The sequence below is a fragment of the Agrilus planipennis genome, unplaced genomic scaffold (assembly GCF_000699045.2).
Source record: "Agrilus planipennis isolate EAB-ADULT unplaced genomic scaffold, Apla_2.0 scaffold90, whole genome shotgun sequence".
Lineage (NCBI taxonomy): Eukaryota > Metazoa > Arthropoda > Insecta > Coleoptera > Buprestidae > Agrilus > Agrilus planipennis.
The window spans coordinates 120,671-144,507 of record NW_020438865.1 but is presented as its reverse complement, the minus strand read 5'-3'; the positions used below and the strand labels follow the sequence as shown (position 1 = coordinate 144,507).

The following is a 23,837-nucleotide window of genomic DNA, read 5'->3' as shown; positions in this document are numbered from 1 at the left end:
CAAAATGAATTGTCATTAAACTTTCAAAAACTAGATTACGCCTAAGTGTGTAATTAATTAGAGAAGCAGTAGGCTTGGTATCAGGCGTTTTGATTTCTCCTCAAAATATCTCCGACAAAAAATCCCTGACAAAATATGAATTATTTTCATGTTATATTTTATTCAATAAATTTACGTAAGTATTTTCTTTTAATTTGTTGCAGTTATTTATTTTGTTAGTGAAATATTTTACTTGTTTTTTTCTTTGTTTTGGGGATATTCTGTCGGGTATTTTTTTGGGGAATCAAATATCACGGTTTAGTGGTTTCGTTGGGCATCTATTGGGTAATTGGGTCTCCGCCGCATCCCTGTAAAAATTGCTATTTTCAAAAGTCTATATTGCAAAAATTTAATGGATTTTCATGTATATTCTACGTTCGATAGTTTATTATGATTGAGGTTTCCTCACCGCTTTTATTACTTTTACGCGTTCGTATTTGCTTGTTCCTCCTTCAGCCATTACTTTCTCTTTGTAACATTGTATTTTCCTACCTTTCTTTTTTCTCTTCTCAACCCTTTCAGGATTTAGTTTCACAACTGTGACAAAATCGTAGGTTTCTGTCATTGTGATTTTGCTGGAGTGGTCACATCAGGTAGGAACTATTAATCCCATAGGTACATAAATATCGATGGCGTCATGACAAAAAGGCGTAAGCGCCAAAAAATGAAAACAAGATTTTAATGTCAATTTAAGTAAAGTAACTCAGCTAATCATCTAATATAACGGCTGCAAGAGATAAAAATTTCCTTCGTCAATAAATTGAGCTAAAATTTTTTGTAAGCGACAATTTCATTTTAAGAAAAATCGAGGTTAAACAGCATTAAGCACCACGTTTTCATACAGAGAGGTTAGCCTTACGCTCATTGTCGAGACGTCGAAAAATTTTAAAAAAGTAAGTTTCATTACAATTTTTCTTTATTAATTATTGTTATAGCAAGCTGTCGATATTAGTTTTGACTTTAAAATAGTTTTAGATACTAAGAAAAACGCATACATTTGTTTTTGTCGCTTACGCCTTTTCAGTTTTACATTTTAGGGTGACGTAAGTACCATTTTGCTATGACACTTCATGCAATTTTTAATTTTAATTTTTGTTAAAGACTCTGTAGTAAACTTGAATATTAATACGCAATTTCATTGTTGGTAATGTTTACCATCAAAAAACGCGTTTACACTTCTAGAAAGATTAACTAATTTCTGTAAAACACTATTCCAATATTAGTTTTAATTAGTCGCTTACGCCTTTTCTTTTTCATTGCTTTTTAAGCTGAATATTAGGCAATGAAAAAGAAATAATATATTTTTACGTTAATTTATTAAGGGTACATATTTTTTGTTGTATTATTCTTTGGACTTTATTTGTTACACTTAGTTTTTTAACAATTTCATTTCCTTTAGTTTTGTAACTTACAACTTTTACTTTCATGTTAATTTTTTTGAAGTTATGACAATTTAAGAAATTTCTAATTTTATTAAAGAGAAGTGTGTTCAAATAAAACATGTTTGCATTATTATTATTCTATTCATATTACTTAGTAAAAGAGTCGCTTATTCTTTTTATAATTCTGCATGAGTGTTTTAAATTAAAAAAATTAATATGTTATAACTATTAGCTCTCGATAGTAGTCTAAGAAAAGTGAAAGGCTTATGGAGGGCCTAACCGCCATTACAAAACCAAAGGCATCCTATTTAAGAGGCTTATATCTCCAAGAAAAGGGCGCAAACGCCAAACAGACGTACTTAAAGGGCGTAAGCGACATATTTTAAAATAGAAATGGATTTTACGTAAAATTTGTCTTTTAATGAACAAACCGGTATTTTTTATCATAGATTACTTCAGAATTTCAAAGAAAGCAGTTAAAAAGATACTATTAAAACAAATTAACAGTTTTCACCTTCTCCTGATAAAGTTGGAGGATGTCGCTTATGCCGTTTTGTCGTGACGCCATCGATATATTCGACACTATAGGAATTTGTTCGTAGTTACAATATTCATTATGGAGAGTTTACGTTGTGGTTATTTAGTATTTTAGTTTTGTATGCTTTATGGTAATTTTACAACTGATTTGAATACAATTTTGTTCAATTTATTCGTTGTATAATTTTTGCTTAAGAATCATGACTGCGCTTGCTAAAGAGGGTTTGAAATTCTCAATATGTATAGGTATAATGAATAAGGTATTAGATGCAATTAGCATATTTAGCGATCGACGATCGCTAAAAACTGTTACAATCTATGATGTTTGTTGAAAGACATTTACTTCCCGGGAATATTTCAGGAACTGATGGAATAGGAATTATTTATCGAAAGGTGGTATTAACGTGGTAATGTAGAGAGCGCGATACGACAGGCTGCAATTACAAATTCCGTCTTTGTCTGTCACCTTCTTAAAAACAAATTGCAACCTCATTAATTGCTATCGCGTTCCATTTGTTGATGAAAGAGCACGCGACCGTGCTAGGCACGAGTTTACGACAAACTAATTGTCTGAATTGAGGGGATTGGAGCCGAAAGACCGCCAAACTATCAGAATTATTCGGTCGTACGTAAAATTTAACGAGGTCCAATTTTTCTCAACCTTTGACCCTACGGAAGGCATATTACCTAAACCAAAAGTGCACTTCAGCTTATCCGCTAATTGCAATTTACCAACTTGTCTCAAACGTTCGTATAATTTCTCATTTTATCTTTAGGTATCTATCTACCACACAGTACCTACTTCTTTAACTTATTGTTGCTTACAAAATCAATCAAATTATCACCATAATCTTCCCATTTACGCAATTGAACCACTTCTTCATTAATGTCGAAGAAAATGGTACGCTTTATAATATTTAAAGCACTTTTGCAATGGTAACTACAGACGATTTTAGTGACTATGAAGAACTATTGCTTGATATTATTGATAATACTAAAAAGGCGACTGAAATTATAAAACTTTGATTCGCTAATGATCTCTGTATTAATACGTTTTCAAATTTACCAAAATCTAAACTTTTAATGGTAATACACCAACTTAATATACGTATTACAAAATCGTGATAAAACTGTTTTTCAATACAGTTTGTAATAGTTTGATTAAAATTTTTTGTTAAGATCCAGCTACCCAAAGAAAATGAAAAATGCAGCATACAGTTTGTTAAAAAATAATATGTTAAAACAGGTTTATGTACGTACGCTTTTATTTTAATTGTAATTTTCAGCATATAATGCATTAAATCCTTCTATGCATTTACAAAGCTCGATTAACCCCTTCAGTGAGTGAGCAACTATTTCAACTGTCAATATACGTTATATCACCAGTATTATCGTTTATTTGTCCATTCGTCTTTCAAATAATTTGATTTTTCCTCCTTTTCAGTCTATATTTTCTTGTGTTCCTGTGTGAATTTCAGGCTTTTCATTTTTTCTCTTCTTTTTGCTTATCAATGTCTTTCATTTCCTGCTCTTCCCATATACAGTTGTGTTTTTTTTTCAGTTTTCATCTGTACTGCGTGGTGGCCCAACCCCCTTCCATTAAAAAAATTTCTTCTTTCCTTTTCCACCTTCTCTTCTGATTTTCTTTTTTTAGACTTGAATATTCGATATATTATTTTTTCTTTTGTGCTGTGCTTAGTGGGCAATCTTGTCTTATTCCCATTTTCATTGCTATGTTTTTGGATTTTTCCTTGTTGCTTCAAAGTAAAGTAAGTTTCTTCGTACGTTTCTCTTATACTCTCTCTAAGTTTGTAATATATTTCCAGTTGTACGATTTTCCATACCTTGTCTCTTTTGAGTCTATCGAAGGCCGTTTTCATGACCGCAAGAAAGAGAAATATTTTGCCTTTTTCTTTCTTTGTTTTTTGTTCACACGCTGTTTTGATTACGTAGATTACGTTTCTCCCAGTACCATTTTGCGGTCTAATTCTTTGTCAAGTCTTTTTCTAAGCATTTCAGCTTAGATTTTGTAATCTGTGTTTATTAGTGTTATTGCTTTGTAATTTTCTGCTTTATTTCTGTTTCCTTTCTTGTAAATTGGCTTTATTATCATCATCATATGGTCGTCAGTCCTAAGAATGGTTGGACACGCACCTCTATTGTTTTCCTAGATATGGTTACTACCTCGTTACTTTTATAATCCTTTGGACTAACTAAATTAAACATACGATCTCTGACCTCTTGTCCTACATGTTTTGGAATTTCCCCCTGTATCCCATATGACACCTGGCGCCTTATTATTCTTTAGGTTTTTTAATGATACATCGAACTCTTCTCTCATTATGGGATAACCTAGCTCATCTATCTTCCTTCCCTAATATATGTCCTAATTCATAGCCTGCATATAGGTTCTATAAATATTCTTTCCACCTATCTGCATTTTCCTCATTTTTTATCAAAATGACCCCTGCCTCATTTATTATATTATTACCGCTGTACCCTAAACATCTCCAAAATTCCTTTTAATTATATTATAAGCTTCATCGGTTTTGCCTACTTCAAACTTTTCTTCTATTTCTTTACACCTCCTACCAATCCACTGTTCCTTAGCTGCCCTACACTTCCTAATTGTTTCCAACTTTATAGCCTTATATCTTTTTTGCCCTTCTTGGTCTGTCCTGTTTTTGTATTTCTGCCTTTCTTCTATTAATCCTACAATCTCATTTGTTATCCAGGGTTTCCTACTTTCGTTTTGTTTAAAACCTAGTATATCTGTAGCTGCTGACTTTAGGAACGTTTTAATGCAGTTCCATTTTGTCTCCATGTCCCTGTTATTCGATTCTCCTGCCGCCTTTAGTATTTCGTCTGTCCTTGTACCTAGCTTATTAAGCGTTTCGTTACATTTTAGCTTTTTTATGTCAAGGACGTCTCCTACCTTCCCTCTTTTTCAGAAGTTTCAATTGAAGATTGGTCTTCATAATTACTGAGTTATGATCGCTATCTATACCTGCTCCTAGATAACTCCTACAGTCCTTCACTTGATTTTTAAATCTTTGCCTAACAAGTATGTAATCTAACTGATATCTTCCGAAATTATCTGGCATCTTCCACGTATAGCGCCATCTAACGCAATGGTTGAATAAAGTTTTCGCTTTATTGTACTTTTTTTTATTTTTCTGGAAGTTTTTCATCTTCATATTCCATATCTAATGAAGAGAACGGAAAACATTTAAACGAAAACTGGGCCTTTGTTTCTAAACATTGTAAGGTGCAGGACCTAGCGAAGTCCTAAAGGTAATTTAACTGATGGACCTTTAATTTTTGAATCGAGAAACGATGACGCAGTTATCCAAATTACAGTCGTGGACTGCACGTTATTATCTCGTTACGAAATTAGTTTCTTTTCCGTTTTTTAATTGTTTCGCAGAAACAATCTGTGTATTTTTGGAAACGTAACAATTAAAAATGTTGCGAAAACGCGATAGTGATGTGTAATAGGAAGTGGTAATTGGGACGGTTGCAAAAAGTGAGGCGTGGTGACATAACTAGAAAAAAAAGTAAAATACAGAAAAGGAAATCAAAACTCCGAAATTCGCTGACGTAGATTTGAACAAAACGGACGTTAACGTTAATTAGAGTGCAACCTAATGAAGTCCTTGTAAAACTGACTGATCACCTCTGACAATAAATAACAATGGAAAAATATCGTATTTTCGCTTAAATTTAATTTTCATTACTGAAAATATTGTAGGTACATATATATTATATGCAGCATTGCAGATAATATCAGATTTAAACTCTTGAACTTTTATGTTTTCTTTTTGCTCAGGACATATCGTATTACCCGCAGCTATGGATAGGATATAAGTAGTGTCGGATTTGCCAAGTAAAAAGTTCTAGGTAATTGAAATTACAAATCATCCCTTTCCTTTGCAAATTATTTTCTACATCTCTAAAAGCAGCGGTTTCCAAATAGTAATGAAGATAAAAAAAATGATTTCCTGATTGAATGTCCTGATTAAAAAAGTTACGAATGGTTTCTTCTTCTAAATAGATTTCTCAAAGAAAATGCGTTAGAATGTGGATAAAGCCGTAAACGAACATATATTAAATCTCAAAAAATCCTTGAAAGAATATTTTCCAAAGGAGTTACAGGACAGCTAATACTGGGTACAGAATCCATTTCGCAAATCAGGCAAAATCATCAGTGCTAACTGTGTCGGAGTATGAGAACATGATCGATATTATCAGTAGATTTAAATTTGAATGACCTTTGGATCGAACTTTCGGCAGTCTTTGAGAAGGTTCCTGTTTCGGTTTATATCGACTTAGAAATTACAGACGAGCTTTTTAGTTTTCGAATTCAATTGTTGGATATTAAACCTAATTTTAATGCTATTATAAGTAGAAATGTGCACATTAAATACGTGTAATAATGATTTTGAATTGAAACTTCAAGTTGAAGATTATAGCATGTACACAATAAGGTGTTAGGGGTCTTATACATAAAAGTGTCAGTTTATTTTTTTGTCGAGATGGGGTCCCGCCAAAAAAGGGTTGCTCAAAAGTTATGGGATATTCGAAAGTGATGTGAAAACCATTTTCTGACCATATTCTTAAGGAGTTTCGGGAATTACGTTGTGAAAAAAGTTAGTTTTGCATTAAAAATATTAGTAGCTAAATAAGTAATTGTACGTTGCACGTCTTCGAAATTAGATTTACTGTAGCTGTTAAAAATGAGCAGTGAAACAAAATAGAAGAAAAATATTAAAAATCAGATGATAAAATTATCTTTAGCATTTTTAATTGACAGACGGAACAATTGTCTTAAACCACTTTTTACAACGATTACGCTGCAACAAGCGTCAACATTATTAATTAAAATTCAACTTACGGGGATAAAATTTTCATGAGCTTGTTAAAGTTTTATTGTTCCTAAAAATGTAGAGGATATTTCGAGTTAGCGTATTCCATTACTGATTTTAGACTTTCCACCATACTGTGTTGTCTTAGTTTATACAGTTTTGCTTAATTAGGGTCGAGTCGTCTTCAATAAATAGAAGTCACTTCTATGCTCGCGAACGGTTAATTTAGAAACTCGAAATAGGTTGTTAAAGGTGTATGCTTGGAGCGCGGCGCTGTATGGGTGCGAAACATGGACAGTGGGCCGGATCTAGAAAATATATTATTAACCCATTATTTAAATTTCTTGCATTATTAAGAATACTTATTAGAAAGAATTCTAGGATACTAATTGGTGGATTGCCATCATTAATAATTTGCGTATTGATCTCCAATATCCATGCTTTTGAGGTAGATTACAAAAACTTGTTCATATAACACCGTTAAGATAAAGTTGCTTTCTTACACAATTTGTGTGAGCTTGATTTTCCTTTGATTTCCATTAATTTGATTCTTTATCTTGGGATCCCTTAAAAAGTCTGAAGTGCGGCCGTCTAATCTTCTTATTGAATTATAATCCACCTAGGATACGTACTAATGTTAAACTGGGAACAAATTTTTTGTGAAAGCAATTTCCGCGTATAACGCACGTTCGTTTAGTCAATGTTAAAATCATTAAAATGCAATAATTCTTTGGATAAGTAGCACGTTGACAGCAGCGAGCTTCATCATAAATTCGTTTTATTGCTGCCAGCCATGTACCTAAGAATTGAAAAGGACGATGCTATTGCTGTTGGTGCTAAACATGGGGCTTTAACGATCCGGAGCTACAGCTGCAAATACCGTCATTACTACCTAAAATACTTAACGAAACTTTTTTACATACATATGAGTATAAAAAAAGTGATATCAGATATAAAGTTAATTTTATTGCGCGGAAATAAGTGAAGCGAAACAAAACCTAATTAATGACATGTGTATTTAAATTATTCGTTTAAAAAGGCTCGCTTGGTCGCAAGCGATTAAGTCATCCCTTTCTAATTGCTAACCTAATTCCGAATTGAAGCCCTTAAACCCTGTGGAGATTTATTTGTTGAATCGGCGTTTCTTGTTATCGGAATTAGAAATGTTTTCGAGTTGGCCAGAGAGAAATAAATGTTTATGTACACGCGTATAAAGGTCGTTTTCGTTTTCGGGTATTTTAAAGTGCCGCTCGCATTGGTCAAATAATAATTGGGGAAACCAATTAGGACGTTTATGATGATAAATATGCGAATCATCCTCGGACACAAATTCTGCATTTTAACATGAAATTACTTCTTGTTTGATTGATTAATGTTCACTTTCATTTATATTGAGGAGTCGATAATAAATCACTTCACCTATTCAGACCGCCAACGGTGCATCGTTCTAATTGAGTTTAAGTGGTTAGGGATAACCACGCAAGCGAATCGAAATTTATAGGAAACACCCTCTACAGAATAAACTGTTCAAATGCAGTTTGCACAACGCTATAGGTACAATGAACGAATTGACGCCGTTGTTGTTGTTGTTGTCGATACAGACATTTGAATATTGTCGACTTCTTCTTTCGAATGCAATTTATCACTTCACAAATTTGAACTAACAACTGAGCAACGAACTGATCTAATAGGAACGTTAACAATGTAACACTGCAGTAACGAAAATATTGCAATATTGCCACCTTCGATCTTTGACGTTCGAACAAATCTTTTCGTATCACTTTCGGAATGCGGCGAAAAATATCTAAAAATTATTTCCACCAGCACAACAATACGTGAAACTACCATAAATATGTATCATATAGGTACTTACACGTTTCTATTCATCGCTTCATCATTCTAAAAATTCTAACATTTGATTCGATTTACGAAAATAAAATTTCCACGTGATAAGAAAGCTATAATATTTCAAAATCCTTTCCTGCAACAATATAAGAAACTATGATTTTATAGTCGCAATTTTTGGATCTTTTTCTACCTATATATTTACTCACTGTTACCCTATTTTACGCTATTAACACCGCTATTGATCTCTACCCAAGTTAAATTGGAATTACCAAGCATTAGATAAAAATCGAATGTAATATTAGGCTGCTTGGGTAAACATTTCGGATTTAGACCTTTTATATCCCTTAGTATCTGGTCACGTTTTGTAATTTTAACAGATTAAGGAATTAAATTTTGGAGGTCACAGTTCAGAGAGTACTCAAAAGCATGTTTCTCCCTATTTTCGATAAAATCTATTGAAGAAAATTGCACTTTACTAGTGATCTAAAACCTAATGGTATATGTTTTATAATTTTTGGAAAATTCACATATTACATACTTACTTGTAAATACAACGAATTAAATACATAACACATTTGAATTATGACAAAACATGTGACATTTGAAAATTTAAAATAGTAACTGTTAAACATTATTCGTACGTATTTTTAATTAATTATATTTATATTATTTTCAGCTAGACCAGATAGGTATTAAAGAAGCTTTGGCTACAACATTTTTAATTTAATTAACGACACAAAATCTTTGTGTTATTATTTAAATAACTAATCAGTTTCAGCAAGTAAGCAAAGGCTACCACAATCGAGAATTTAATTAAAATTTCAAAAAATGAATAGATTGTTTTAATATTTTTTCCCCTAAAGGTTACAATCCTTCGTATTACTTACTGATTTAAGTTTTGGTTCTGCTTCGTTTTCTTAGTCAGAAACAGAGAATTAATTTTCATCCTTTATCTAGTACCTATGTCAGTACAGCTATTTTTACTTAGCAGTTTTATAACAAAAGTTAATTACAAAATAGCTCCCTTTTAAAATTCTCAAAGAAAGCTTACCTTTCAGGCATAAGTTTTGTAATTACTTATTCAGATAGATACCTCCTGTGCAACAGTCAGTATTGTAAACGATTAATTATCTTAAATTGTACACTTCCTTTTGAGGCAGAGAAGCAGCAAAGAGCATTGAAGTACTTAAAGCCCGATTCATACTATTGGTCAAGTCGAGATAGAGTCACAGCCCGGTCACAGTCAAGATATAATATAAATATATTTTAAACATACATGAGTATAAATCAGAATCAGTAAAGCTATCAGGTTTAATCACTACAAATTCAACACCAACGTTTCGTGTCTCAATCTTAGACTTAAATAAACTTTATAAACCAACGATAAGAAATGGGAAATACTATACGAGGTGAATTTTGTGTTTTTTTATTTATTCATGAATATCTATTTTGTCCCCTTCAGGTATTATACACTTGTGCCAACGTTTTTCCCCAATCCTTTAAGCACTTCAAAAAATCATTTTTGTGATCTTATTCAGCTTTTCCTTCGATGCCGTCTTTATCTCCTCAACCGTCGCGTAGCGTCGTCGTATTCCTGCACTAATAGGTATTATTTGTACGTATTTTTCTAATGGTTTTTGTTTTAGCTGCATATCAAACGATCATTAAAATATAAAAATGCATGTTGAATACAGAAATCCCTTTTGCTATGCATTACCTACGTATAATAATATGTTAGATATACGTTATTTAAACCGATTGTTATTTTTGCTTCGCGTAACAGATAATTGAACGCGCTCGTTAAAATAAGCTTAGTATTTTAACTGGAGATTTTCAGTATTTATAAAAATATATATGTATATAAAATACATGAAATTCAAAATTTATGTGTATTACATTGTACCTACTTATTTGTAAATAACTTCAAACATTTTGCATTAAACTCCAAATGCCTAATACCTGACGTACTATTCGATGTGACTCTATTTTAAATTATGTTCTGAATCTAAATACAAAATGTTCGACTTAAAGGAACGCTAATTGGTCAAAAGCGAACAAGTTAGTAAGCTACGAATTCCATAAGCAGCTTTGTCGAGTTGGTATCAATAGACAAATCGAATAGTAAAACCAACAACTAAATAAAAATTCATAAAAAAAAATAAAAATATTGATAATATTAGTGGTAAACGAAAAATTGTATTTTTTAGACATTTACCTTTTATATTTTGATTTTTTTAATATCAAGTTACAGCCCAACCCTTCTATCTACTCTTTCCCCACTATCAAAATTCAACACATGGGTAGAATTTGCCGCGCCTGCTTACATTTAATTAAACACTAATCGAATTCGGTAAAATAATTAAATAGGTCAAAATGCATCAGTTTTCTAATTACGTACGTACGACGTCTGTTCAAAAAGTATCCCGAATTTTGTGTTTTTTCAACAATTATTTATTTATTCATGAATATCTATTTTGTCCTCTTCAGAGTAATCCCCACCGGATATTATACACTTGTGCCAATTGTTTTTCCAATCCTCGAATCACTTCGAAAAATCATTTTTTGTGATCTTCTTCAGTTCCTTCTTCGATGCCGCCTTTATCTCCTCAATTGTAGCGTAGCGTTGAGCGTCGTTCTTTCATGGGTCTCTTCAGTTTCGGGAACAAGAAAAAGTCACAGATCTGGGGAATACGGTGGCTGCGGCATTATTAGTGAGTTGTTTTTGGTCAAAAATTGGCGCACGAGCAATGATGTGTGTGCAAGGGCGTTATCATAGTGCAAAGGCTATTTTTTTTCTTCCACAAGTCCGGGCGTTTCTGACGGATTGCTTCGCGCAAATTGCACATAACTTGCAGGTAATATTCCTTATTGACCGTTCTACCCTGTGGTAAGCACTCATAATGCACCACGCCCCTGCAATCGAAGAAAACTGTCAGCATTCACATTCGACCTAACTTGACGCGCTTTTTTCGGGTCTTAGCTCGTGCGGCAGCTTCCATTGGGTTGATTGAGCTTTCATAACTATAAATCCATGACTCCAACAGCTCCTTAGCAATGTTAATGTGATGTTGTTTTTGGTCGAAATTGAGAAATTTTGGTACGAATGTCGCGCCGACCAGTCTCATGCCCAAATCATTGGTAAAAATTGAATGGCAGGAGCCAATCGATATGATGCTTAGGTCCTTATCAACTTCTCTTGACTGAGTATGAATCGGTCTAAGCCTTTCAACTATTAAACATTTATATACAAATTCACCTTCGTTTATATATAGAGTTCTTTTAAATAATTCAACAATTTATATCCAAATTCACCCTGTTTGTAAATAATGTTTGCATTATGAAACAAAAGTTTACATTACTTTTTGAATGCATATGTTGTTTGTATCTTTGATAAGAGGATTATTATACATAGAAACGTATAGTTAGTATATGTTACAAAAAGTTTTTAACTGGATGAGATATGTGATATGTAGCTGTGCTCATTAAACCTGTAAATTTAAGCTGGTTGATGGCTTTTAAAATAAAATTTGTTATGTAACTAGATAGGAACGTAGTAGTTTTGTTAATCAAATTTTTTGTTAGTCGAAATAGATTCAGTATTCGCTTAGAAGATCGTATTAGGGGTGGATCATGTGCCGCTGTGTTATATGTAATTGTAGCTCCTGATTCGACTTTTGTAAATCAAATGTAACCATGCTGACGGAAATTTCGAAACTAAATAAGTGACTTTATTTGTATATTACTAATGGCATAGAAATTCTGTGGAACTGTATTTAACAAGTTTTAATTACTCGCACATTTTCACTATTTAATTAGTGCAAATTTCGTTTACTGGCAGATAGTTTTACCAACTTTATTTGACAATAAGGGTATCAACATGAAGTCAGCTCATTGGTCAGCCTGGTTTCCTACATAAACACATACGCCCATCTAATGACAATTTAGTTTCTTGGACAAAGGGGTCGAAAATTTTACTATTCGATTAAATGAAAAACCCCACAGCAAATCAGAAACTACTATAAAATGCTATTAAAATAGTAATTTATTGAAAACAGAATAGAAATATTTTTTACTAAAATGTTAAGATTAGAAGTAATAGATCGATAGGCACTATTTAGGGTAAAATCAATTAAAATTTTGCATCTATCAATTTCACGTTATCTATATTCTTTAATAGTTACCTCCTTACCTATATGACAATTAATTCTTCAAGAGTGAGGTACAAAATTCTTTTGTTTTTAAATTGGAGTTAGCGAAAAGATTTAGTTCCATTCTTTTAATTTTCCCTCAATTTTAGGGATGATCCTTAGGTGAAAAGTGAAGTGTTAAATCCTTGCCTTACATTATGTATGTAACAAATTTCACGTGTGGTTAGGGAAGTGATCCTGGGAACGGGAGATTGTACATAACTTTTCGGATGCTTGCTATCTATAGCGCTTACCTAAATCGCATCTTGACAGCTAAGTTACTTTTCATTAGGTGTTTAAAATGAAAAATTCGTTCTAGATTCTCACCATCGATATCACGACTTTCTTATTCTGTAAAAAGATTTTTTCACCTTTCCGACATATTAGGATTCATTAATTTTTAAAATAAAAGATTGCAGAATACTTCACTGCCAAAAATAAATAAAATTAATTTACAAAATCCAGTAAAATACAAATATACGTATACAGATAGTAAAGACCTTAAAACTTGTCCATCGCTATACACCTATGTTATGACTATCTTAAGATCGAATAAAATAATTCGAAGTGGTCTGTATTCTGTCGAAACTGCCAGACGCGGATCGCGATTTCGTACTTTTTGGATCTCATCAGCGCAACAACACAGACCAGCTTTTACATGCTGTCTTAAGGTCGTTAATTCTAAAACTGCTTGGACCCGCATCTTAACTCTTTTCTATCCTGAGTTAATCTTCACATTTCCTTAACACTTTAGAACATCCCATATCCTTAACTATTTGTGAACAGTAATCTAATCTAAGTGTATCTCTACTCCTCTTAACTCCTGTTTCTCTTAACTGCTGTTTCTGCTTATTTTATATGTCTCTAACTAGTCCTTCAGCTTGAGAAGGACTCTGTTAGGTGCTTCCAATCACAAGACTCGCGCCAAAAATTGGGACACCCTGTATACTATAACTAAAATATTTAGCTTTTATAGTTATTACATATTTGGTGGAGGAGCCAGACATCAGGTTTGATTTTATTTACCTCATGAACATAAACGATGTTTACGAGATGCTCTGACATCTTTTGTCTCCTCTTGTTTTGCTTCTAAATACTTGTTATCTGGAAAGTAAGCATCATTTATTGAGAGGGTGTGCCTCCTCATCCGTTAAACAGTGGGAAGTGCCAATAATGTATGCGCACTAAAAATGTAAATATATTGGAACAAGAAGGGTGAAAGGTTCTCGGAGATCCATGGCACTTAATCTTGGGAGCGTGAAGTAGAAGCGGAACTGTCATAAACAACATTGCTAATTACCAGCTCAGGAGGGTAAAGAGAGAGGGTTAAGAGGGCGCGGTTGTTGGCGCCCATGAGTGCAAAGACGCGATGGCAGAAAAGCTGAAGACCACTAGATGTACAGTGACGGCGCCACAGGGTCTAAATCTCCTATTAATCATTCTTTTAGTAAAAGCATTTCGACATTTCGTAAAACTGAATAACAAATCTACCTCCTACTCAATACAAGTTCACCTAACTCTACGTCATAGATGTTTTACCTGATCGTCTTTTTTTTAAACTGATTACTACATATGCCTATAATTTGGTGGCGATTTTTTATCGATCATTTTTATACAACAGAGGATTTTGTAGAACATCATCATTTTTTCTATCCTTCGGGAAGAGTATTTTTTCTGGATAAAAGGTACCCTATATCTTTTTCTGTATCCTTGACAATGTATGTACAAAATTTAATTATGATCGGTTAATTATTTAAGGCGTGAAAACGTAACAAACAAAGAATTGAACATTCACGCATTCGAATTAATAATATTGCTTAGGATTAAGTCCTAATAACTTTGCATGACTGTACAAATGATGCAGTGTAAATTACAAATAACAAAAGCACAATCAAACAGAACGAAAAGCGCAAGATAGTTAAAGCACATCCCCCATAAAGGAGAAAACGTAACCATGAATGGGAGAATTGGATTATTAAGTAAAATAGAAGTATGATAATTAGGGGTAAAGCACGGATACTTTTTCTGTGGTTGTTTTTTGCTGTTCCTTATGTGTATTCATATTGGATTTTGGTGGCTTGTTTCGTAGTTGCGGTCAAATTCATCAGGGGTTGTAATGTGGGCACTTTTTTTTTGCAAGGAACGATTCAAGTCCGACGTCGCCACTGTGGAGTGAGCAAGCAGATGAACTACCGTGAGCACCTACTATCCTTCTCTTGAAATCTAAGCACTAGCGCAGCGCCTCTAACTAAATTAAACCACGCTCTGGTGCTAAATCTCTCCAGTTTCAATTATGCATACGTAAGGAATTTATTGTCATGGCTCGCTTGGCGATCTGTTCGTTGTTTTTACGTTCTTTCGAAACTTTCAAACGATTATCCTGATACAACGAACTTAATCAACTAATAATAGTGTAGTTACAATGACTATTTATTACATCATCCGGATTTGTTTCCATTGTATAATAACAGTAATACTTTGATCTTTTCGCCAAGAATTTCCATCATATATCTTTTGTTAATAAACTGAACGAATATTATATAAGATACATTGACATTTACAATATTAAATTCTATTTAGTTTAAGGGATACGTAGTATTTTAATATCCGTATGTATGTTTCTATAGTTTCTTTGTTGCGCCCATATATGTGTAAGAAGAAGTTTAATATTAACTATTGTTATCTGAGATCTACAAAATTCGTGTAGAGCTCAAGCCATTGTACAACACATTCTTCAAGAAAATAATCGAAATGCCGTCGATAGAGGAATTCACGATCACATATTCAAAGAGAGAAATATTTTTTTTAGTTTCAAAATTATTTCGGTGTCAATAAATTTTGTTTATAGTTAAATTTAATACATGGTTAAAATCGTATAATTTGCGAGAACAAGACACACTCGAGATAAAAATAAAAATGCGAGACTCGAGTCTCCGTCTCTCATCGAGTCTCTCTGGTGTCGCTGAGAGAGGCTGTCGAGAGACTCTCAAAAAAAATTGTTTAGCGTCTCTGAACGAGAGACTCGAGTCGCTCGTAGAGAGATTCTCATTTCGTATCCAATCCCTGAACGAGAGACTCAAATCTCTGAACGAGAGACTGGAATCTCTCGTTAAGTGGTGAAAATTTTCTAAGTTCAACATATTTCAGAGATCCCAGTCTTTCTACGAGAAACTCGAGTCTCTCAATTTTTCAGTTTTATTTATGAATTCTTTCTGTGAAAGACTCGAATCTCTGAATTAACAATTTTATCGTTCGAGTCTCTCATACAGAGACTGTGAGAGATCCATAAAAACACATAGGCAATAACCGAGAGACTGTGAAAGACTGTTGAGAGACGCTCTCAGAGACGCTGAAGGACTGTGAAAGATTCTGAGAGACTGAAAATTTTTGTCTAGGGTAATAGCACAAAGAAATAATAAAATTGTTCCTATTCTTGCTGTAATGTTAGATTCTTGATTCCTTTCTCTTCCGATTAATCTCTTTCTTTTGGCGATTTTGTTGAAACTATATAAGAGATCATTGCCTTTTTCGTCGTAATTAAAATTGTTGGAGTTTTCTGAATTCTTTTGAGCAATGCTCACGTTCAACATGCATGCCACTGACGGTGTTTGACTTCTCAACTGCATTGAACTTTTTCCCAAACCGTTATCAGATTTCTTAACATCTTTACCCGTCGGCAGCCACACGATTTAAATTGAAAAGGAACTTTACATAAAAGTTGCTGTTTTACACTGCGGAAAATAACTTTTATAGAATTTAATTTCGTTACTGAGAAATGAGAAATCCCTTACAGCTTTGCAGAAATCTAATCATCGGCTTGAGCAAAAGCATAAAATTTTTAATCTTATTGAAATGTTTTACGGTAAATGAATTTTTAATTAACTAAACAAAGAAGTGATAGAATTTCAGAGATAATTAGCTCGTATTATTTAACGGAAATGTTTTTAAAATAGTACCGCGTAAACAGATATCTTCAACTTAGCAAAGACGTAGTCGATTTTCTGGGTTTCAGGTTATTACAACTGGTCTTTTCTAGATATTATTTTCAATCAATCGCGTTAGAGAAGAAAATGACCATCAGCTAGCGTTCTGCTACATTGTAATTAACTTGTATTTATTTAATATCAGCAATCATGTGAACAATGTTTGAACCAGTAAATCGACAATTTATCGCGCAAGTGATCAGGTGAAGCATCTAATAGCGATGAATATGATTTAATGAAATATTATAATCGATTAATCGATTAGTTGGGCATAAATATTAGCTCTACTTTGATTTTGATATTAAACGTATCATAATAAGGGATCTATAATTACATGACTCTATTTTTAATGTTGAATTTATTGTTACCGTTGCCGTATTACATTCAAGGCTTATACTACGATCAACTATTTATAAAGTAACAGAAATCGTAATTATATTAGGTAATATGTACGTTGTAAGATGAAAAATTAAAAGTCGTTGATTTTTGATTTTTTGGAAGTCAGATAACTCAGGATGGAACAAACTGTGGAAGAAACAAGGGAGAAAGTATATTTTAGAAAAATAAAAGCACTTCTATATGTTTTAATAAAGTCAACGAGGAAAAGGAGAGATAAGATGATAGGACGTTTTTTAAAACATGAAGGGTCACTTAGAGACATATATAGAAGCAGGAACAGGAGTAGATAGGGGCAAATTAGATTACTGTTTGCAGATAGGGATATGGGGTGATTTGTTTTTTAGGAACTGCAAGGATTGGCTTAGGAACTATCCAAGAAATAAGTCAAGGAATAGATAGAGGTGCATGACCAATCATTTTCTGGACTTACGATCCTAGAGTGATGATGTCAACAGGTGTTGAGAAAGAAAAAAAGACAACAATGTTGGGAGACGTTTCATAATTTGGTTTCATTCAAACACTAAAAGTTTCATTTATAATATTCTGATTTTCTTGATAGTCTATACTATGTAAATTCGATTGAAACAATTTATGTATGGATGTAAGGAGTTCATAACTATATGCTTTAAGTTTTCAAACAGTTGAATTTGCCATTGATCGAAATTGCCGCGTTCTCTAAAAAAATCACCTCAAACTTTTAAATTTATCGTTTTGTCGTTGTGCCAATAAGGAATTGATAAATTGATGTAGTTGCATAGGTGGAACATTTTGTAGCATTTTTAGAAATTTGGGCGTGTAAGCGCGATGTGTAGGAATATATTCAGCAAGAATTGTCTAAGAATTGTTTTCCCGCAAGGAGAGGGGAGTAGCAAAAAGGGGACGCTTAAACGCAAGCGTCGGGGCGCCTAGCAGCCAAGGACCAGTCGGAAACGTCGGCGCGTTGTTCGACAGTAGCTGTGGGATGTTTGCTTTAACCCGTATGAAGGTATATAAACTCGTGCATTTCTCACATTTCTCACATTTCGTACCCTGACCTCTCCGATAAAACATACCAAAGTAGAAGCTGGTCACCAATGAACTAAGTTTTGGTTTAATAGTAGAGTGTGAAGTACTGTGAGATAACTGGAATTCCAAATATTACCAGTTGAATTAGTTGATTGGTTCCTCAAGTTTTTCAAAGTTTCCATAGTCAACTTCTGAATTTCAAGAATTGTGTAAAGCAGTTACTATGGGGCACCATATAGTCTTTTGGTGTATTCTGACATTAGTTGCGCTCTTCAGACCTTCAGGTATCTACTCGAAAAAGTGTATTTAAGTGTTGTAAATGTGTTGTGTGTAAAAAGTTTTTTGCTGTTAATTGTTTTAGAAATCATTTATTTACAAATTTGAAAAAAATACATACGTATTTTTCGTGGAAATGTTTTGAATCTTTCTGATCAATTTCAGATCAAATAGGAAAAATTCTGTTTGAATTGCAATGTATTTTCTCATTTCCATATTAACTTTCAAACTTCGTACAAGTTTTAAAAGAAACAGCGTAAAGTAACAAGTAATATTTGGAAAAAAGTTAGATGTGTCTGTGTTAATTGTTTTTGTGTAACAAAATTATTTTCATTAACGTCTTTGTGAGATTAGGTCTACAATCAAGAGCCATTATTAAAGTTTGTACTATCAACTGAGAAACATTCAAGACCCTTGTTCATCGCAAAAGCCAATTAATTACACAAAAATTATAAGGAAATGGAGAACGAAAATGTTTTAAAATATAAAATTTTCCTTTTAAGGAAAAAGGCGTAATAATCACAATATTCACACGTTCAGCTGAAGGTATTAATTTGGATGCAGGAATTTAGCTTATGGCTACTTAATGCTATCATAATTTTTGTTGCCTATAATACGCATTAAAAAAGTCGTTTCGCAATTTCAAAAAAAAAAAATTATAACATCGCTTAACGGAAAAGAAGATCTTTTTCAAGCAAAATACTCCAATAGAATTAATTAATTCATTAAGTAGCTATGCTAAATTTTGATAGGTTTAAAGATAAAAAAGAAAAATTACTTTGTAGCAATTAAGTTACATGAAAATGAAAGAAAATTAAGATTAAAGTTAAAAAAATTCTCAAATTAACTTATTTAATATACTGTGGGCTTTTTCGCTTAATTATTTTGTTTATACAAAGTTTGAAATTAAAAAAATACTATTAACGTAATTTCTAATTTAGAATAGCAGAATTATTTTTAGTAATGCATGAAAACTACAAATTTCGTATAAGTACCTAAAATGGTATGTATAGGGTGAAACATTTCTAAATATAGGTAGTAAATCAAAATAATTTGACTGAAAGATATATCTTCCAGTTCAAAGAAAGAACGAAGGCCCTTTAGACTGACATGCTGTTTTCCCTTTTGATACCATGCGATTTCAAGCAGTTTTACTTTTATTCCTTCTCCATTATTCTTAGAAAGATGTTTTCATCTGAAAATATGATATATCTCTTTCGACTTGTTTATTTATCTTAATAATCGCCAGAACAATGCGTTGAGCTTTCTGATGCTTCTTGATAGTACATCTTTCTGAGGTTCTTCGCAGGTGGCAAAGGGTTGTTCACCCAAATATGTTTTCAATTATCGGGTGAAGTGGTGAAAATCACTCGGTAGAAAATGTCCCACCTATATTATTTGAGAAGGTCGCCATGTCACGGATGAAAACAACTACAGTATAGTTCAGACCTCACAGACTGATTTTTGTCACTTTGGACAATTTTTGATGGGGTGCTTGTGTGTCAATAACGTTAAAATGTTTTTCTAAATTAAACAACGGAGTAGGAAATTACTCTTACTCTAACATATCTTTTAATGGGTTATTACTTAAAATAGAACTATAGATATGTAACACATTTCAAAATGGAAAAAATATGTACGTTTGCCTTTAAGGGATGAAATTTAAAAGGATATCTCACCTGTGTGCCTACATATACATACATGAAATTAAATGATGCTCGTGTTAGCCTGTCTATCTAAATGCAGGAAAAATAATTACAATTCAGAGCGATTTGTTATGAGTACGTTTAACTCTATAACGCTATTAATGTAGAGTTCTTAATTACGTACGTATACATATGTGTATATTTATATAAAAAGCGTGGATAAAACAGGATTTGAATTCACTTCAACAAATGCGCTTATACACCATTTATTACCAACATATGCACAATTAGAAACGGCTCATTTTACGAAACAACAGTATTTAATTATTTGCGGAATTGAAAATTGGTTTGAAAAAGGGAATAAGTTGTTTATATTTAAATTGCCAATTAAGAGGAAATTGAAAATGAAAAGCAAATTTAATTAACGTTGTTTTATGAGAACCATTCGAAATGCATATTTGTAAAATATTTATCAATCGAAAATAGAAATAATATTATCAATATACATTATAATACAATAAACATACATGCATATTTCACACCAGAGTCCGGAAAGTGATGCCCCAAGATAATTTAAGCTTAAAATGCAAATAACATAAAATTCGAAAATAAAAATGTGAGAACCGCTTATATATCTATAGTCTACACAGTTAGCTTTTCTTTTGTAATCAAACCTGTTGGTTTCTTGCATTGTTGCTTTTAATTCTCCGATACTTCTTGTAATTGATTTCGCGTGTTTCGACGTTTTTGTTTAGGTTCTTTGTATCTGACATTTTTCCTCCTTCTTCGCCTTTAGTCTGAAAGTTGAATCGAAGCATTAGTAATGATGCAAGATTAAAACGGTATAAGAAATGCCCGAGCTATTGCACTGTGCTTTCGCGATAATGTCAACGCAATGATGAATTACGAAGGAGGATTTATTTTGTGTCCTCGATCTTCAACCATAACACCAATAGATGGACAAATTTTGGAAATCAGATTAACTCTTTAAATAGAAAAGTATTTAACTGGTATTTTTTCAGATGTTCATTTTTCGTTTTTCCTAATTGGTAGTTAGTTAGATAGGTAGGTCTTGGTGGTAGTTCATGCATAAAGTCATTATGGTAGTGGTGGGTGGATGTGTATGGATGATGTGGGCGACTGAAGTACCCATGACGATGAGTTTGATGCCCATTGAACATTTAAAGAATTCTAGAATGTTTTCCGAGAGTGATATTAATTCATAGATTTTGGGTATTAACTCTTAGTAAAGAATTATTCAAATATTATAAGGGTACGTTTAGAGGGAAAGGGGGGGGGGGCAGTCGAACAAATGCCCAGAGCGGTAAAACTTTACGGAAAGAAAACTCATGAAAATTACAGTAACACAAACTTATTTTCAACATGCAATAATTTAAAATCATTATTAAAAATATGAGATTTTCGTGTTTGCCTTTATTTAAATGTGAAGTTACAAGAATTAACAGCTTCTTCGGTTCAAATGGATGAGAAATATTTCTTGCTTGGAGGTGCGGCTTTGTTTTTTTGGTTTAAGTTAGGGTGAAGGGTTCCAAATTTACTAAAAACATTTGTAATAATTACTTGAAGTAGTTTATTATTTTTTTGTTTATGTTTATGTGAAATGGATGGTAGGTTAATTTCTGCGAAAGTTATTGCTTGACATCCATGTTGCATCTAATTTACATGCATACCTAGATTTACTATTTCACAAACTTTTACCACAAAGTTTTGCACAGTTTATTTAAGATTAAGTTTACTTTATTAACGAAATATTTTGCTTAGATGTACGTATCTTTATCGTAGTCTAACTGTATTTTAAGTAATCGATCGGAATAATAATTCGGCTGTTGTTAATCAAGTGTTTTTATTGTTTAAATTTTCGAAAATTCATAATTGTTATACCTGACGGTTTTTGATAGTTCCTTTCGTCGAATTCGCACCGAGTATTTTGCTGTTGTTTTTGTAATAAACTCTAAAGTTACCTGCTGATAATTTACTTAATAAAATAACAGAACGGTTCGTCTTAGTGGCATAAATTTAAACGGAACATCAATAATTACGCGACTACTTCGTACATCTTGCATACATTTTGTAGAAACGACCATCCCAGTGGTTGGGTATTAATTAGTAAGTCTATGTCAACATTGCGCATAACGCCAGAGAGCACTGACTTGAGTCTAATTTAATCTAAAACGAAATACAGGACCAGCAAATGGAACTTGACCAGCAGGAAAATGCCGTAAATAGGGGAAGAGCAATCCACTTTCATTAAACGAACTACCACACAACTTGTTCATGTGTTGCTACAGTAAATGCTAATGTCAAAGAAAACGGTCACTAGAGTTAGGGGGGTGAAACAGGTTCACCCCCCTAACTCTAGTGATTGATTGATATATTACTGTTGTTTAATAGTTTAGTCCACTTGTGTACACGTGCTCAAATCACGATGTCAAATAATATACTTCGTTCGTGTTGTCTTTTCCTAGCGTACTTTTATGATCTAAATATAATCGCTTTTTAAGGTGTTTCTGGTTAATGAGACAATTTATTATGTAAAATCCGTCTTCAGAGCTTGACTTAGAGATAAATTCGAGAGCGTTATGCATGTAAGAGAACAAAAACTATTAGAGTTAGAAAATAATTCGAGTTGTATAAGTTCAACTATATTTTTTATTTAACATACTAGAAGCATGCATCAACACTTTTAACCCTAGAATACTAAAAAGCTCAATATTCCAATGCCAAGGCAGGACAATTCTTTCTTGACTGAACTTTGTATCGGGACGTTCAGTATCGTGTTTCGGCGTTGGGTTTTGAGCTTTTTAANTTAGTAAAGATAAATAAGTAAACAAATTCAGGAGGAATTATGTGAATGAAATCCCCTTAGGTCTCCCGTTTTTCTTTTTTGATTTTGAATGTGTTTTTGGATATGTTTTTGGTTTTGTCTATCACATGGTTGTAAAGTCTTTGTACTCGGGAAGCAATTTGTTATACTCTTACCTTAATGCAGAAGGAACAAAGAACGAGTACTTTTCCTTTTCTGTCTACACTGATTAAAGAAATCCATATGAATCGATCTTCTTCACGGACTAGAAATTTTTTCATTGTAAGCTAGTAATCTCACAATTCCCGAGGAACATCCTTGGAGTATTTCTGGAAGATTGGTTGGCCGCATGTTGTGCCGTTTTTCTAAATCTTGAATTGCCCTTGGGTTTTGCAAAATGAGTCCAGTCTTGTCATTCGTTTTTTTCAATTTTTTCCAAAACTCCTGAGGGATATAACACTTAAAAAAGTCTTATAAATACCTTAAGGGTTGCTGTAACAGTATCGTTGTATTTAATTCTTTTCGTTAGTAAACAGTTTGGGAGGTCCCTGTAGATTTGTCGCCACAAATATTGTTGTGCGGGTAGAAAAGCAGAGTGTTTTTGTTATTATCTACGTGTATTCATATATCGAGTAATTTGACCAGAGAAACCGGCGCAAAACTGATAAGTATACACCCCGTTTTTGGGTTTAACTTTACCCCTTTGTCGCAGATAATCTATTAAAGTCATATATTAATGCAACAAAAACCCTCCGTAACTTTAATAACGTAGAGAGAAAGAACCGAGTCCTATCCGGGTCACATCGTGGAATTCTTTAGTTTTTATACCTCGTGCATATATATATA

At 32.9% G+C, this 23,837-nt stretch overlaps 1 protein-coding gene across 7 annotated transcripts in view; it reads left to right on the top strand.

The window, feature by feature from the left end:
- LOC108737328 (zwei Ig domain protein zig-8) overlaps positions 1-23,837 on the top strand; it is a 207,079-nt gene that overhangs the window by 63,327 nt on the left and 119,915 nt on the right. For 2 of the 7 annotated variants that reach the window (XM_025975321.1, XM_025975323.1), the window contains exon 1: positions 18,208-18,529. The exons of the other annotated variants lie outside the window; for them this stretch is intronic. In XM_025975321.1, coding sequence (XP_025831106.1) covers positions 18,469-18,529 — 61 coding nt within the window. In that variant the 5' untranslated portion in view covers positions 18,208-18,468. Of the gene's footprint in view, positions 1-18,207; positions 18,530-23,837 lie in introns of those variants that run through there. 7 annotated transcript variants of the gene reach the window in all.